The sequence below is a fragment of the Parasteatoda tepidariorum genome, chromosome 7 (genome assembly GCF_043381705.1).
Source record: "Parasteatoda tepidariorum isolate YZ-2023 chromosome 7, CAS_Ptep_4.0, whole genome shotgun sequence".
Taxonomy (NCBI): domain Eukaryota; kingdom Metazoa; phylum Arthropoda; class Arachnida; order Araneae; family Theridiidae; genus Parasteatoda; species Parasteatoda tepidariorum.
In genome coordinates this window covers 37,570,505-37,584,068 of record NC_092210.1, presented here as the reverse complement: position 1 = coordinate 37,584,068, position 13,564 = coordinate 37,570,505, and the positions used below count along the sequence as shown (strand labels likewise).

The window sequence follows — 13,564 nt, the reverse complement described above, 5'->3', positions numbered from 1 at the left end:
AAAACTTTTGTCAAATTTCCTAATTAAGAATGGTGACAAAATACTGCAATTTGTATGTTTTCGGAAGATTGTGCACCAACACTAATCCCACATTCTTAATTAAAATAAAAGTTTTAGTTTTAAAGCCTAAACTTTGCAGTTATATTCAAGTTTAAGTTCTATTTAAATTTCTTTCATTCACCATTAAATTTTTGTCAGCAATATGTACTAAAACAAGGCAAAAGAAAAGGGAACCAAAAACTTCCAATATTTTTAGATACTTAAAAAGTGCGGTTATTTTTTTAACGCAAGATTCCCAGAAATATCAACAAAATGCTCGAAACTTTTTAATACTATTTTTAGAAGATTGATAAAATTAGAACTTATCCAATGCAACTCTCAAGCCTGAAAAACTTCCACTTCTAAATGCTTATTTTTATAATTCTCAAAAACACGAATTTCAAAAGTAGTATGCTTTCTTATATGCACTCAATAGATCTTAGCTTCAAATTTAGAATTCAGATTTCCATAAATTGCATACCCCTATATCCTTACGTAATGCATACAGATAGTCAATTTCAATGGAACACTTTCCTTTATATAAAGAAAGCGTACTAAATATTTGCAAAGTCGTCGCTTTCAAACAGCGTTCATTCATTTCTATACATAAACTTAGCCCTTTCTCCAAAAACTGATATTTGAGAGCAAAATACTTCACTGCTTCACGTAATTCAAAATACGCATTTTAAGTAAAATTGAACTGGAGCATCAACCATAAGCGGAAATCTAGAGATGATTCAATACAATCAGAATATCATTGCACTTTTCTATTGAGTACCCCAAATTTATAGATTCGGATTTCTTACTAGAATTGAACAAGACATTTAAATGCAGGCACTTATTTCGAAACAATGCAAAGACTCAATTTCTGCAGAGCTGGAACTTCAAGAATAAAAACTTATCTTGGGCACATGATTAATATCAAAATTGTGTGAACAACTTGAAATCACTTTTAATAGGGCAATGAAATTATTTTGTAAATCAGACCAGCTAAAAGGAATTAGAAACTTAATTTTACATTTTTATTGAAAATTTTTAATCAAAGCTAAAATATTTAAATTTAAAAGGCTAATATGAATTTAAGCAAAATGCTATACTGAAACAAATTGCAAAGTTTTAATTTATATTTATTAGAAATTAACTGTTAAACCCCAGTTAGAAAATTTAAAAAAGTTATTTAGTTTAGTCTTAAACAAAACACCAATTTCTAGACCATACAATTTAGAAAAATGTTGGTATTTTCTGTTTTTAGTGAGTGGGTTCTAGTGCATTTGAGGTAAAAGTTTCCAATTATTATCTTACACTTTTGTCAAACAGGTCAGAAAACTGGACCTTCAAAAACCTAAAGTGAAGAAAGTAACCTAGACATCTTAAATATCACTGTAAAATTTGGCACTTAAGATGTTAGCCATAACTACGTCAAGAACAAATTTGAAAGTAAAACAGACATTCTATTTAAATAGTTTTAAATATTTATCAGACAATGAGAGATTTCTTAGAAAAGTTAAAAACATTTATTCAAATAGAAACAGTGCTAAGCATTGTTCAACAATGCATTGAAATTTCTTATAGAAGCAGGAGAAAAACTGGTACTGCGGTAAGGATAAGACTAAAAGGATGAATCACAGTTGCACCAGAATTACATTGCGCTTTATATTCTGCACAGTTCACTTCAGACATAGCAGCTGCAAATATTCTAGCTGTACCCAGTAACTTTTTAAGCTCCTTCTGATCAATCTGGCAGTTTGATCTCTTATAGCCATTTAGAGCACATTTCTCGTAGTCTTCCAAAGCACTACAAGAGATTAACATTCATTAAGAAAACTAGTCAAGTTTAACGATTTTATAATTAAACTCAAGCATTAAAACAAAACAAAGTTAAGGAATTATGAAAGTACAAGTTTATCTACAGATTAATGGATAGTTTTGCACAATTTTTTACTTAAAGTGGAAAAATTTGTTTACAACTTTGTGTACAAGCTACATTATTAAAATTAGTTACATTGCAGATTGATCTCCAAAATCTAAACAGCTTAAGACATACAATTATTCAAAAGAAAGCTAACATTACACACACTTTTATTACACCATGAATATATTAAAGCAGAAATTTCTCTATTGGAAAATATTGTCACCAAGTGTTAAATTCTGGCGGCTTTTCTTTACACTTTATGATTTATTACGTTTCGAACTAGTAGCCGATTGAATAAATTTACTTTAAAGTAATAAATTAGTATGACCCTTAAACATTTCGTTATAGTTAAGAATTTTAATAGCATTCTAGAATATCAAATGTCTAGAACCAGACAAACTGCGAAAAACATAATGAACAGTAAGAAGTTCTCATTTTAATTCCATACTGAAAATGGCCAACTTCTGTTACAAAAATAGCGCAAAAGCCAGGAGGGACAAGACCGAGTTAAAAGTAAGACTATACGAACTTTTGATTTAAAATAAACTCAAGACCGATCAAATGTAAAGCTACAATAGAGAAACTAAGAAGCTTAAGACCATGTTTATCTCTGAAACTATACAAATTTTAACTTTTCCAAAACAATCCATAGCTGAGCTTGTAATTAAATTACTATATCCAAAACACTAAACTGCGCTACTCCAATTTTAAGAATAACTTGATATTTAAGGTAGCAACAAAATTAAATTACGTACTTGAAGGGTACCGTAAAATTTTTTCTCTCAAAAGTTTTCAAATTAAATAAGTCATATAGGAATCTTTAAGCCTAAAAGTGAAAATTCGAAGTATTTTCTTCGAAGTTCTAGAGGACACTTTAAGGGACCTTAAGAGCAAGTTTATTATCTGAGATTTATTAAACAGTTACTGAAGCTTATTGTAAATAAGCACAAGTTCAGATTAATACTTTAATCTTGGAATTTAAAAATATTCAATTACCAGCAAACTCCACCATTATTTTCCTCATCGTGAAGGCTTATGACAGTCTGCTCAAACCTATCATGACAACCATCTTCGATCTTGTTTTTCAGATTTACAAGGCAGCCAGTACTATCAGTAACAACTACAAAGATTATTGAATTAGTGTAATCAAAATGAAAGTCATAAAAATAAAACTGAACTATTTCTAAATCAGCTTTAGCACGTACACTTAGAAGCTAGATGTCTCGCTTATTTTGAGTTATATTTTTAAAAATAAACTTTTTAAATACTTATTTCTTCCAAATTAGTGTCAAGTCATTTTTCTGAATTGAGTGAGTACTCAAAAATATGGCCTCATGATATTTAAAATTTTGTTATGAGCATAGTTAGCAGTTACTGTAAACTTTTACAATAGAGTGGTTTTAAAATTTCTATTAACTACTTATAGTAAAATATGTACACACAGTATATAATAAGCTGAAGTGAAACTTTATTTCTATTAATACTTTTATGTTTTATTCAAAAGCTTTCACTAAATTCAGATTTTGAAGCAAAATTTGCTGAAGGTGAAATATGTAGTAACTCAAAATGACTCATTCGTATTTATACCATTTAAAGTATTTCGAAAAGAATTTTGCAGGGGCACTGTTCAAAATATTAATAAATCATTTTCTAATGTCATTGTACGGAGCACAAACGTTAACTCTGAATAAACTTATTTAAATCTTTCAGTTCTGAAAAAAAAATCTGAGTCCTTTATAACTCAAAGAGTGAACTTTGAACATTGTTAAAGTATGCGATAAAAATGAAACTTCAGACTTTTCACGAATAGAAATACATTTTTAATTTTGATTTATTTTTAACCACAATACTAAAGAGAGTGGAGCATTAGTTCATAATTTAATTTGCGAATCTAAGCTTACGCCCATTTATAAAATTAGTATGTTAAAAACTTTTCACGTTGCAATTTAATCTAACAATATGTCATTCGTAAGACAAGAGTTTTGAATCTTCAAAATACGCATTATTAATGATAAAATTTAAAATCTTCAAACGCTGAAAAGTTAGCTTATTTGTTATTAAACTTAATATTTAACAAGATGTTTCTTAGATTAAGATCAAAATGTTATTAGGAGTAAAAATAGTTTACAGTCGTTGCAACGCATAGATTTGATTCGGGTAATTAATTTCAGAAAGAGAGATACAAAATCTGAATTAAGACATTAACCTTAAAGTTAAAGAGTTGAAAGCTGGTACTTTATATAAATTCTTTTCATGGATAAACACTTAGGAAAAAACAGTTTTTCAAATTATTAATTTTCAGAATCAGATAAAAGCCCTCATGAAATTTAATACTAATTTCTAAAACCGATTAAACTCACTATCTGAACTTGCTGACTAACTGTCTGAACGATTTAAATTGTTTCAACTAGTAATAGACATATCACAAAACATGTCAACTAGAAGTAAGAAAATCTCTTGCATAGTAACGCATTTATAAAAAACTAGGACTAAATACACTTCCAGAGCCAAGCTAGAGGTTTGAATAATGTAGAAATTTATTAAAGGAAAACTGCAGTTTATTGAGAAATGAAGACAAAACCAAGTACTTACGTTGATCTAAAGTGGTTTCTTCTATTTCAGTTTCAGTGGTATGTTCTGTAGTCTGAGTTGTGGGGTTAACTTTTAATTCCTGCATGCTTCGTGTGGTGGTTTCAGACTCGCTTGAATTTCCAGGAGTTGTCTCATTCAAGGATAGCACCGTTGTAACAGTTTCATTCACAGTAACTGAAGTTGTAGGTGAAGTGCTCAGATTAAAAGCCTCTTTTGGAATACGAAAAAGTCCAGTGTTGTCATCATGGACATCACTGGATAAAGTCCCAGCTAAAACAAAGTTTACAGTACATTAAAGTGCTCCAAGGAAAAATACAAGCTAAAACTAGAACTTTAAATTCAGACTAGAGTTCCAATTAAAACTTAATAATTGTCCTGATCAGGGTAGCGAGAATACCTTAAATGCAACATTTCACCAAAATTTAGTTTATTGCTGGAAAACACATTCTACTAGAAATTAATTTCATTACAGTACAGTGCGTAGCAACCATAGTTTTCAAAAATTAAGTACCTAAGGCAATTAAAACCTCGTTATGTACAACAGTAAAGTTGAATTTACGAAGCAGTCATTTACAAAAGAAATAGGAAATATGTAAAAATGCGGATTTAAATAAGCGACAATATTTAAGTGGTTTCGAATAGTACTAACAGATTTTCAATCCAAAGATTTAAAACTTTAAATACTGGGATCAAATTAAGCATAAAGTCAATGCTCGAAGTTTTAAATATCATTTTAAAGCAAAATCAAGAGCTTAAAATAGAGTTAAACTTCGAAAATCATTAGTAATTCAGTTTACTAGGCTGCAAGATTTCGTAAAAACAAATTACATATAATGCATGTTTTATAACATAAAACTTTTAAGTTTATTCAAAAAGACCTCAAAATTAAGTTAGAGATAAACCCATATTTTTATTTTGCAAAATTTCTATTTTCATTGAACAGTATTTTATACAAATTCATGCTATGCACTTTAATTTTTAATCTAAATTATTTCAAATAGTTATATTTGTTTGACCTATAGTTTTAGAATAGTTTCGCAATATCAAGCAAGAAGTCTTTAAAAACAACGAAATTGCCACAGATTTAAAAAGATATCACAATAGTCACTTTTTTTTTATAAATACCCGACTAGTTTTTCACAAGCACTTCATAAACGAAAAAGAAAAGTTTCAAAACAAAATAACCTTCCTCAACAATTAAACGCTAAATAGCAAATATAAGCATTTTTAATATTTACAGATCAGAATAACGAAAGTTGGATTGTTAAATTATTTATACTAATATTTATATTTATACTTATTTTTATACTTATAATTTAAACTAACGATAACACTTTACGAATATAAACGAATACAGATTATGAAAATTTATTCTAAAAATATAACAAATGTACAAATAAGAGGGACTTACCAAATAAAAGAGCTACCAGCACATATAAAATATACCCTTCCATTCTAATACTTAAAAAAATGAAGTGAATTTCATACAGTTGAAGTTCTCTCTAGTGAGTGTTTTTCAACAATAACCTGGAACTTTCCTTTAGCCAGTATAAAACAATGTCTGAGTACGCAACAAGCAGAATTATTTTTCCCAAGAACTCGTGGTTTATATAAAAGGAGCAGGGAGAACTTATTTGCATAAAACTGAGTTGAGTTAAAGTAGTAGTAAGCTGATGATCAGTTCTTGGTAATAAGATGTGAGGGTGGTAGGTTAGATTCCTGCCATAATTATAAACAAGATATATCTATTCCTGTCCCGCAGTGGACTGATCGTTAAGACACGGTTCCCAGCAGATCACCGAAGTCAAGCATCACTGACTGCGGTTAGTGTGCGGGTGGGTGACCACTTGGATCAGTCTGCGTAGGGACCGAGGGTGTGCGGTATTGGTCCTCGTTAAACTGTTCTACCGTAAAGTGCTCGACTTCGCGTGCAGGTCGTCGGGCTACCGAAGCGGGGGTGCCATCCCCACTGCATAGGATCAAAATTGTGATGGCATGTCTTCGGATCATCCTCAGGGATGTTTCCCAGACCGTCACCAAGAGCCAATTGTGCAGCTCTAGTGCGACGTAAATGAACAAATCAATCAATATCTATTCCTTTCGCTTTGAAACGTCCTTCTGTACATAGTAGTAGTAGTAGTTCATTTTCGTCGCACTAGAGCTGCACAATCGGCTATTGGCGACGGTGTGGGAAACATCCCTGAGGATGATCCTCCGAAGACATACCATCACAATTTTGATTCTCTGCAGAGGGGATGGCACCCCCACTCGGTAGCCCGACGACCTGCACGCGAAGTCAAGCACTTTACGGTAGAACAGTTTAACGAGGACCAATACCGCACACCCTCGATCCCTACGCAGACTGATCCAAGTGGCCAACCACCCGTACACTGACAGCAGCCAGTGATGCTTGACTTCGGTGATCTGCTGGGAGCCGTGTCTTAACGATCCACTACATTACGGAAATCCTTCTGTACATACATGCGTGTAAGAATGAATTAAGAATAAATCTATTCCGTGAGCATTTAGCACATACAACCGAGCGCAGATGTGGCCAAATGGTCTCACCATCCCACTAAACATTCTGTAGTGCTGAGGTAGCGGGTTCAAATACTTCCGTAAACCTAGATGTATCTGCGTGCAGTAAGGTCTAATAAGCCGTTCTTTGCACTGATAACACAAGTCTGTGTATGTATGTATAACAGTAATAAAATAAATAAATAACCAAAGAGAAAGCAGATACTTCTAAAGTTAATTCAAACATGCTTAGTTTTTAATATTTGTGTTTTTTTATTATGTTTGTGATAAGCATTAATTCCCCTTTTGCAAGGGATAAAAGCGAATAGTATATGTCTTTTTACTACCACTCATATTTTATTCTTTACTCGAAATGTTTTTTATTTTAACATTATCTTTATATTATGATTAATGCTCTCCATTACAATATAGCAACTCTAAACTTAAGGAAGTTTCTGCTAGGTTATGAAGCTTTTCTGTGACTTTATATTTTGTGACAGTTAAGAACCAAGTATATAGTCAACACTGTACTATCTATCATAGTAAGCATAATTATAAACAATACATAATGTTTAAAGTTATTGTATATGATCCATTTTATGATAATAATTCAATTTAGAAAATTTGAACTTGAACTTATGTTCCACATGACAATTTAAAAGTGACATTTATTAATTACATGGTCTGACTATTATTTATTACCTACCTAAATTTTCAGTACTTGTGTTTTAAGTTCAAAGAACGTCTCATAAGTGCATGAAAAATTGAAAGACATTAGAGAGGTGCTGCGAGCCTAGTGTTTGAGACTCGCGATTTTTTAAACTGTTTACTGTTACGCATATATTTGAAGGCTTGTGTGCTCAATAAAAAGAAAGGCATTAAATCCATTACCAAATTGTAGAGCATTGGTAACAGTTAAAGAAGGATGGCACAAGAAACATGCAAAATTTATTACGGAATTCGAAAGCACCACGCTTCATAGCATTTGACGCAATGAGATTCAAGAAGATTGATGAGCTAGTTTGTACCACGAAGAAGGATCGCGAAGAATCATACGAGCACATCATTCAATTAAGACCAACTTTGACAGTATCAGTAATAAAGCATATGAATTGCTTGATTTAAAGAAGAAATAGATGGATTTAATTAAACATTTAGAATCAATTTTTTATTTGCTATTTTTCTTCTTCAATAACCAGCATACGTCATTGTCATCTTTTATTTCTGCTTGCTAAATAAATTTTTAGAACATACAGAATTTAGTTTACTATTCTTCTCAGTGTGCGCACGGTTTTTTGGTTTAACTCCATGGTAACTCCAGAAAAACTGATATATTTGACTCTTTTAGATATAAAAAATAGGTCAAAATGAAATATAAAAAGGTATTTTGTGTTACATTTTATATAATTTGAAAATCAAAGGCTGTCATTTAAAGCTAAAAAGGCACGAACAAAAAACATCTCAACTCAAAATCAGACTGAATACAAAAGCATTTATCCTAATTGAAAGTGTCGTATAAAGTACAAGAATAGCTAATTTAAAGTTAAACTCTGATCAAACTTTAAATAATAATAATATAAAATTAGAAGGCGAAACAATTAATTTTTCTCTGCAGAAAAATTCCACAAGGCATGGAAAATCAAAAAATCAAAACTCAACAGCTATGATATTTAAAAACTGCCCTTTTTTTAAAAAATAAACAAAAAAACTGTCCAAGATTTGCGAGAATTTCTCGAACGAGCTTTTGGAAAATACTTTTATATCCACTTATGTGACATCATCGTTGGTAAATCGAAGCATTTGTCGATTTAGAAGCAGCAATCAAGTTCGAAACATACGCGTAACGTCTCTTACATGTATCCAATTAAATTTTACTTAAATCACATGATTTGGCACAATAATTTAACTTCTTCTCGAGTTGCAAGTACCCAATTACAATGCTGGTGAAGGTAAACAAAATTCTACAACGCACAAACTTATATACCTATTTTATTCATGTAGAACTCTGTCACCTCGCTCGTCACCAACTAACCATATCTAGTGGGTCACACTTTCGGCCATCAAGTTGGTAAAATAGATAATTCACTAAAATCTGGGATCCCGCCAAACTAGCACAATGAATAATTGGCATAGATCATGTTGGTCTTAATTACAGCTTTACATACAATGTGAGTCTTGTTTGTGACAGGAGTGTAATAATATTTTTTTTAATCTATGTATTTTTATTCTCGTTTTTCTGTATTTTTTTTTATGGAAATGCATAACTGTAAGCCATGAAGGCTATAATTTAAACAGAAAGAATAAATATCAACAAAGGAGCATCAATAAGTGATGTTCATAATGAAAGGGGAAAAATGAAATTATAACTATCGGCAATATGAAATGAAAGTTTTTCTCCTTTATTACTTCTCTTTTCTAAGCCTGTTGAGTCCTTTGAGCAGAAGATGGATAAGTTTGAAAATATCAATCTCATAGAACTCAATCCGTAAACGTTTTGGTGCTTAGCTTTTTTGCATCCTACAGTTTCCAGGCAAACTTCCTTGCACCCTAAGTTCTCATGAACAATATCCGAAGCAAATACATAAGTAAAATTTTAGCATTATTTAACACTAATCAACGCTGTTGTCTAGCATGATATCGACAATTTCCTCTCCAATGAAAAAGTTGAAGATGACCCTGGCATCCCAGATCTGCTCTCACATTTTTACACATTTTATACCATCTACATAAGTTAGTGCTGATTTTACCGTAGTGAACTTCCCCTATCTCATGACTGTCCTCTTCAACTTTTTCTTCTTCAATTAAAAAAAATGATATCACAGTTTATTATTTCTTCATCAATGGTGGTTTAATCAGCTATGCCACTTTATCGGTAACTGAGGAACGTCACCAATAAAAAGAATCACATTATAATTTATTTGGTCACGTTAATAGCATGCTTTGATCCGCGTTTATAGTCAGACATTTAAAACAGCAGACAAAATTTGCTAGGCACAAAGATCTTTAACTGTTTATATTTCAGAGCAAACATTTTACTTAAACTTATTTTTATTTCCCCATCAGAAGATGGCAAATGTGACGTATCGTGATTTGTCGGTAGAGCTTATTCAAATAATTTGAAAAAAAAATTAAATTGAAGGAAGAATCCTCTCCAAGAGAAAAACGCATAGAGGAAAGTGGATTATAACCGGATAACTAAGATTCGAAGGTATTTTTGAACTAAATTGTACGACCTAGAAATTTTCAATTTACACTAAAATTTTCTTTATTTAAATGTGTACTATGCATAATCTTTGAAAAAATCATTGATGAACTATTTTTTATAAAAAACTTTTTTTCTAAAAAAAAGTCAAATTATGTGTACACCTGGTCTTACGCCAGTTGGGGTAAGACCAGATGTTCATATAAATTCTATAGAATTCTATACATTTAAAAATATACAATAATTTTATTAAAAAATGTAGCAGAATTTTTTTTCCATTTGACAATTTAATAATATTTTGCATGCAATTCACATGAGATGTAGTTATCTTCTTCTTCCACTGAGCTGCAGTTCCGTGGGTCCATTAAAGACCTATACCAATTGGGAGTTAGATCAGGTAGTAAACAATCGTGTTCCCACTAAGTGTGCCTTTTCTTTCCTCGAGAGCAGACATTATCGAAACAAAACAGTACAGTGCTACAAATTTACTGAATTCTTATTGTTTGTTAGGGTATGAATCTGTAATATATGTAAATTAAGCTGAACTAAAAAGAATTGTTATAACTGTAATGATTTTTATAACTGTAATAAGGACAGTTAAAAAACAAAATAACGTTACACAGTTTATATTGTAAAACAAACTTTCCTACACAGACAATCAACAATATGTCATTATAACAGTACTCCTTCTTGAATAGTTGAGTGTAATTCAAAGTCTGTACGCTAGAAAAGCAGAACAAATTTTACCGCAATCTGGGTAGCCGGTCTTTTCCTACTCATGCGCTTCTCTCTCTCTACTCCACCCTTATTAAAAATAAACTCTTCTTACAAGTTTTCTCCTCCAACTCATGGTGGTCAAATTATACCACGTAACGAGAATCACTTCTTTGTGTTGGGAAATCTCAAAATTGTGGTAGTTGTAGGATAAGCATGAGTCACTAGTAAACAATTGGCTTTGTGATGCCACAATTGGCATTACATATTTATTTTCTATTTTTTAAAATATCTTTCATTACTTAAGCTTATTTTTATTGATAGAATTACATTTAAAAATAAATCAAAGACTTAATCTTTTTGGACGAACATATAATATTTATCCTTCTCTTTTAGATCAATGTAACGGATACTTTTTATTTCATTACTAATGCAGACATATTAATTCACTGTCGCCTCTAATCGAAAACAAAAATCTATTAATAACTTTTTATTTTAAATTTCTAACCACAAAAATGTTTCAGTTGCATGGTTATAATAATTCTCATAAATTTGTTGGCGACTCATGATCGCCAAGGTATTATTTTAACTCTATATTGATAATGCTGGTTGGCTTCGTTTTGGCTATGTTATATTTAAATAATTCGCCAATTTTGGATCTCCTACCCGTGCTTCTGTGTCCGTTGGGAACAAATTACACGTACTTTTTAATTTGGCTATTGATTAGGCAGGTCGTGGGGATTTGTCTCCCATGGCCTGTCCTTATTAATATTATTATGCAAAATTGATTCAACTGAAATTCTTATGGATAATATGTATATTTGGTACCTCGAGCTCTGCAAGTATATAAAATAAAAGCTTTTTATTAATTCTGATCCGGTTCGAGTATTCTATTCATCATCTTCTGTTTATCATCACAATCTTCAATTTGTCAGTATTCTTCAACTTGGCCCACTATACCATACAAACTTCCAACACCCCTGATATACCATCGCAATAAAATTGGCACCCTGAATGTTCCTTCTCCATAGGCTTAGTGCGACATCAACAGCCCAAAATTAAAAGAAAATAAAAAGAAAAAATTCCATGTGAAGTATAACATGTTTGTTTTGATTTTAAAGCAATTCGATTCAGTTAAACTCAACAGGTAAACTTTCTAAGTCACAAAGTGTAAAAATCCCGCGCTGTCTTGCCTACAGGTTTAAACGTTACTTATTGATACATTATAGTACTATTTGGATAATTTACTTTTTAAAAGCAACAGCAGCCTAAACAACAGCTTTTTTAAAAGAAAGAAAAACAGGTAGTTCCATGATGCGTTCAAAATGCAATAAAATAGTTAACTTTATAGGGCCAATCTAGTGATTCGAATAAAAATACCAACTAGCTTACCATCTACATTCATGTAATTATCATAGTTTTTTCCATTATATTATTATTATTATTACTATAAAAAACTTGTTCACGTGTTTCTTTTGCATCTTTCTGTGACATCCCGTAACTATCCAAATATTACTTTACATTTATTCGTAAGAAAATCAAGTGTGGGAATTGGCGCTTTATAAATATAGTTAAAATCCATGAAAAACATATTTCTTTATAATATACATGGTTAAGCATATAAAAAATTGCTGAAAAAAAATTGTTTCTGATTTCAAATCTTAAAATATCATGAAAATAATTTTAACTCATCGCTTCAATTTATGTTCTATTTCAGTACTCTTACAATAGTGTATTAATTAATACATTATAATTACCTGTTAACACCAGCAAAAAGAAAGATAAACTTGAGCTTAGCATGTTCACAAGTAAAACGGGAATGTGGTTGCTTTCTGATAAGAAATAAATCTACAGGAAATAAACACGTAAGAGTACCCTCGATAAGGCAAACAATAAAAAATTAAAATGTTAATTTTTTTGTCGATTAATTTACATTGTAAATAATGAATACATTGTAAATAATAAATTTCATTGTAAATAATAACATTTGTAAATAATGAATGTTTTGTATTTTAATAACAGCTTTCCTACTCTTGTATTGTCACAAAGATATGGGGACTTTTCCTCAAACATTTAACATTTTTATAGCATTTTTTAGTTAATAATACTTCTCATGATGTAAAAAATTTGACAAAAAATTATGGAGTATTTTATAATTGTTCAGAGAAAAGGAGAAAAGTTTGGCAAGATATAAGTATGTCTATATTAGTCAGAACATAATATCACAAAACCGTTTCTTAATCTTGTTGGGGCATTCATAATGGACAGAAAATTATAAGGTGTGATACTTCATTTAGGAAACAAGAATTTACCTGTTAATAATTTATTTATGGCCTTTTTACTCAGTTCTATTTTTTATTATAAAGGTATTCAAAGATCAGATCTATATAGACTATTATACTTTGTATATTAAACCACTTTTGATATTTCATCCATTTTTGTTGGATTGCATTTAAATTACGAAGACTATTGACGAATTGTGAAGATAAGAAAGAGGAGATCAACAAAAAGGAGAACTAATAATTAATAGACAACTTAATAGCTGTAGTAAAAAAATGGCTGTAATAATAAATGTCATAATTGCTATA

General features: G+C 30.7%; 1 protein-coding gene across 2 annotated transcripts; it reads right to left on the bottom strand.

Annotated features, from left to right (window-relative positions):
* Positions 1-1,530: 1,530 nt before the first annotated feature.
* On the bottom strand, positions 1,531-12,791 carry LOC107455642 (uncharacterized). 2 transcript variants are annotated; one of them, XM_071183290.1, is made up of 4 exons: positions 12,734-12,791; positions 4,544-4,813; positions 2,948-3,071; positions 1,531-1,834 (listed from the first exon to the last, which is right to left on the bottom strand). In XM_071183290.1, the coding sequence occupies exons 1-4, from the start codon at positions 12,774-12,776 to the stop codon at positions 1,606-1,608; spliced, it is 666 nt and encodes a 221-aa protein (XP_071039391.1). In that variant the 5' UTR covers positions 12,777-12,791; the 3' UTR covers positions 1,531-1,605. The 2 variants fall into 2 exon arrangements, with proteins under 2 accessions (XP_071039391.1, XP_015928767.1); XM_016073281.3 differs by lacking the exon at positions 12,734-12,791 and adding an exon at positions 5,955-6,140.
* Between the last annotated feature and the right edge of the window lie 773 nt (positions 12,792-13,564).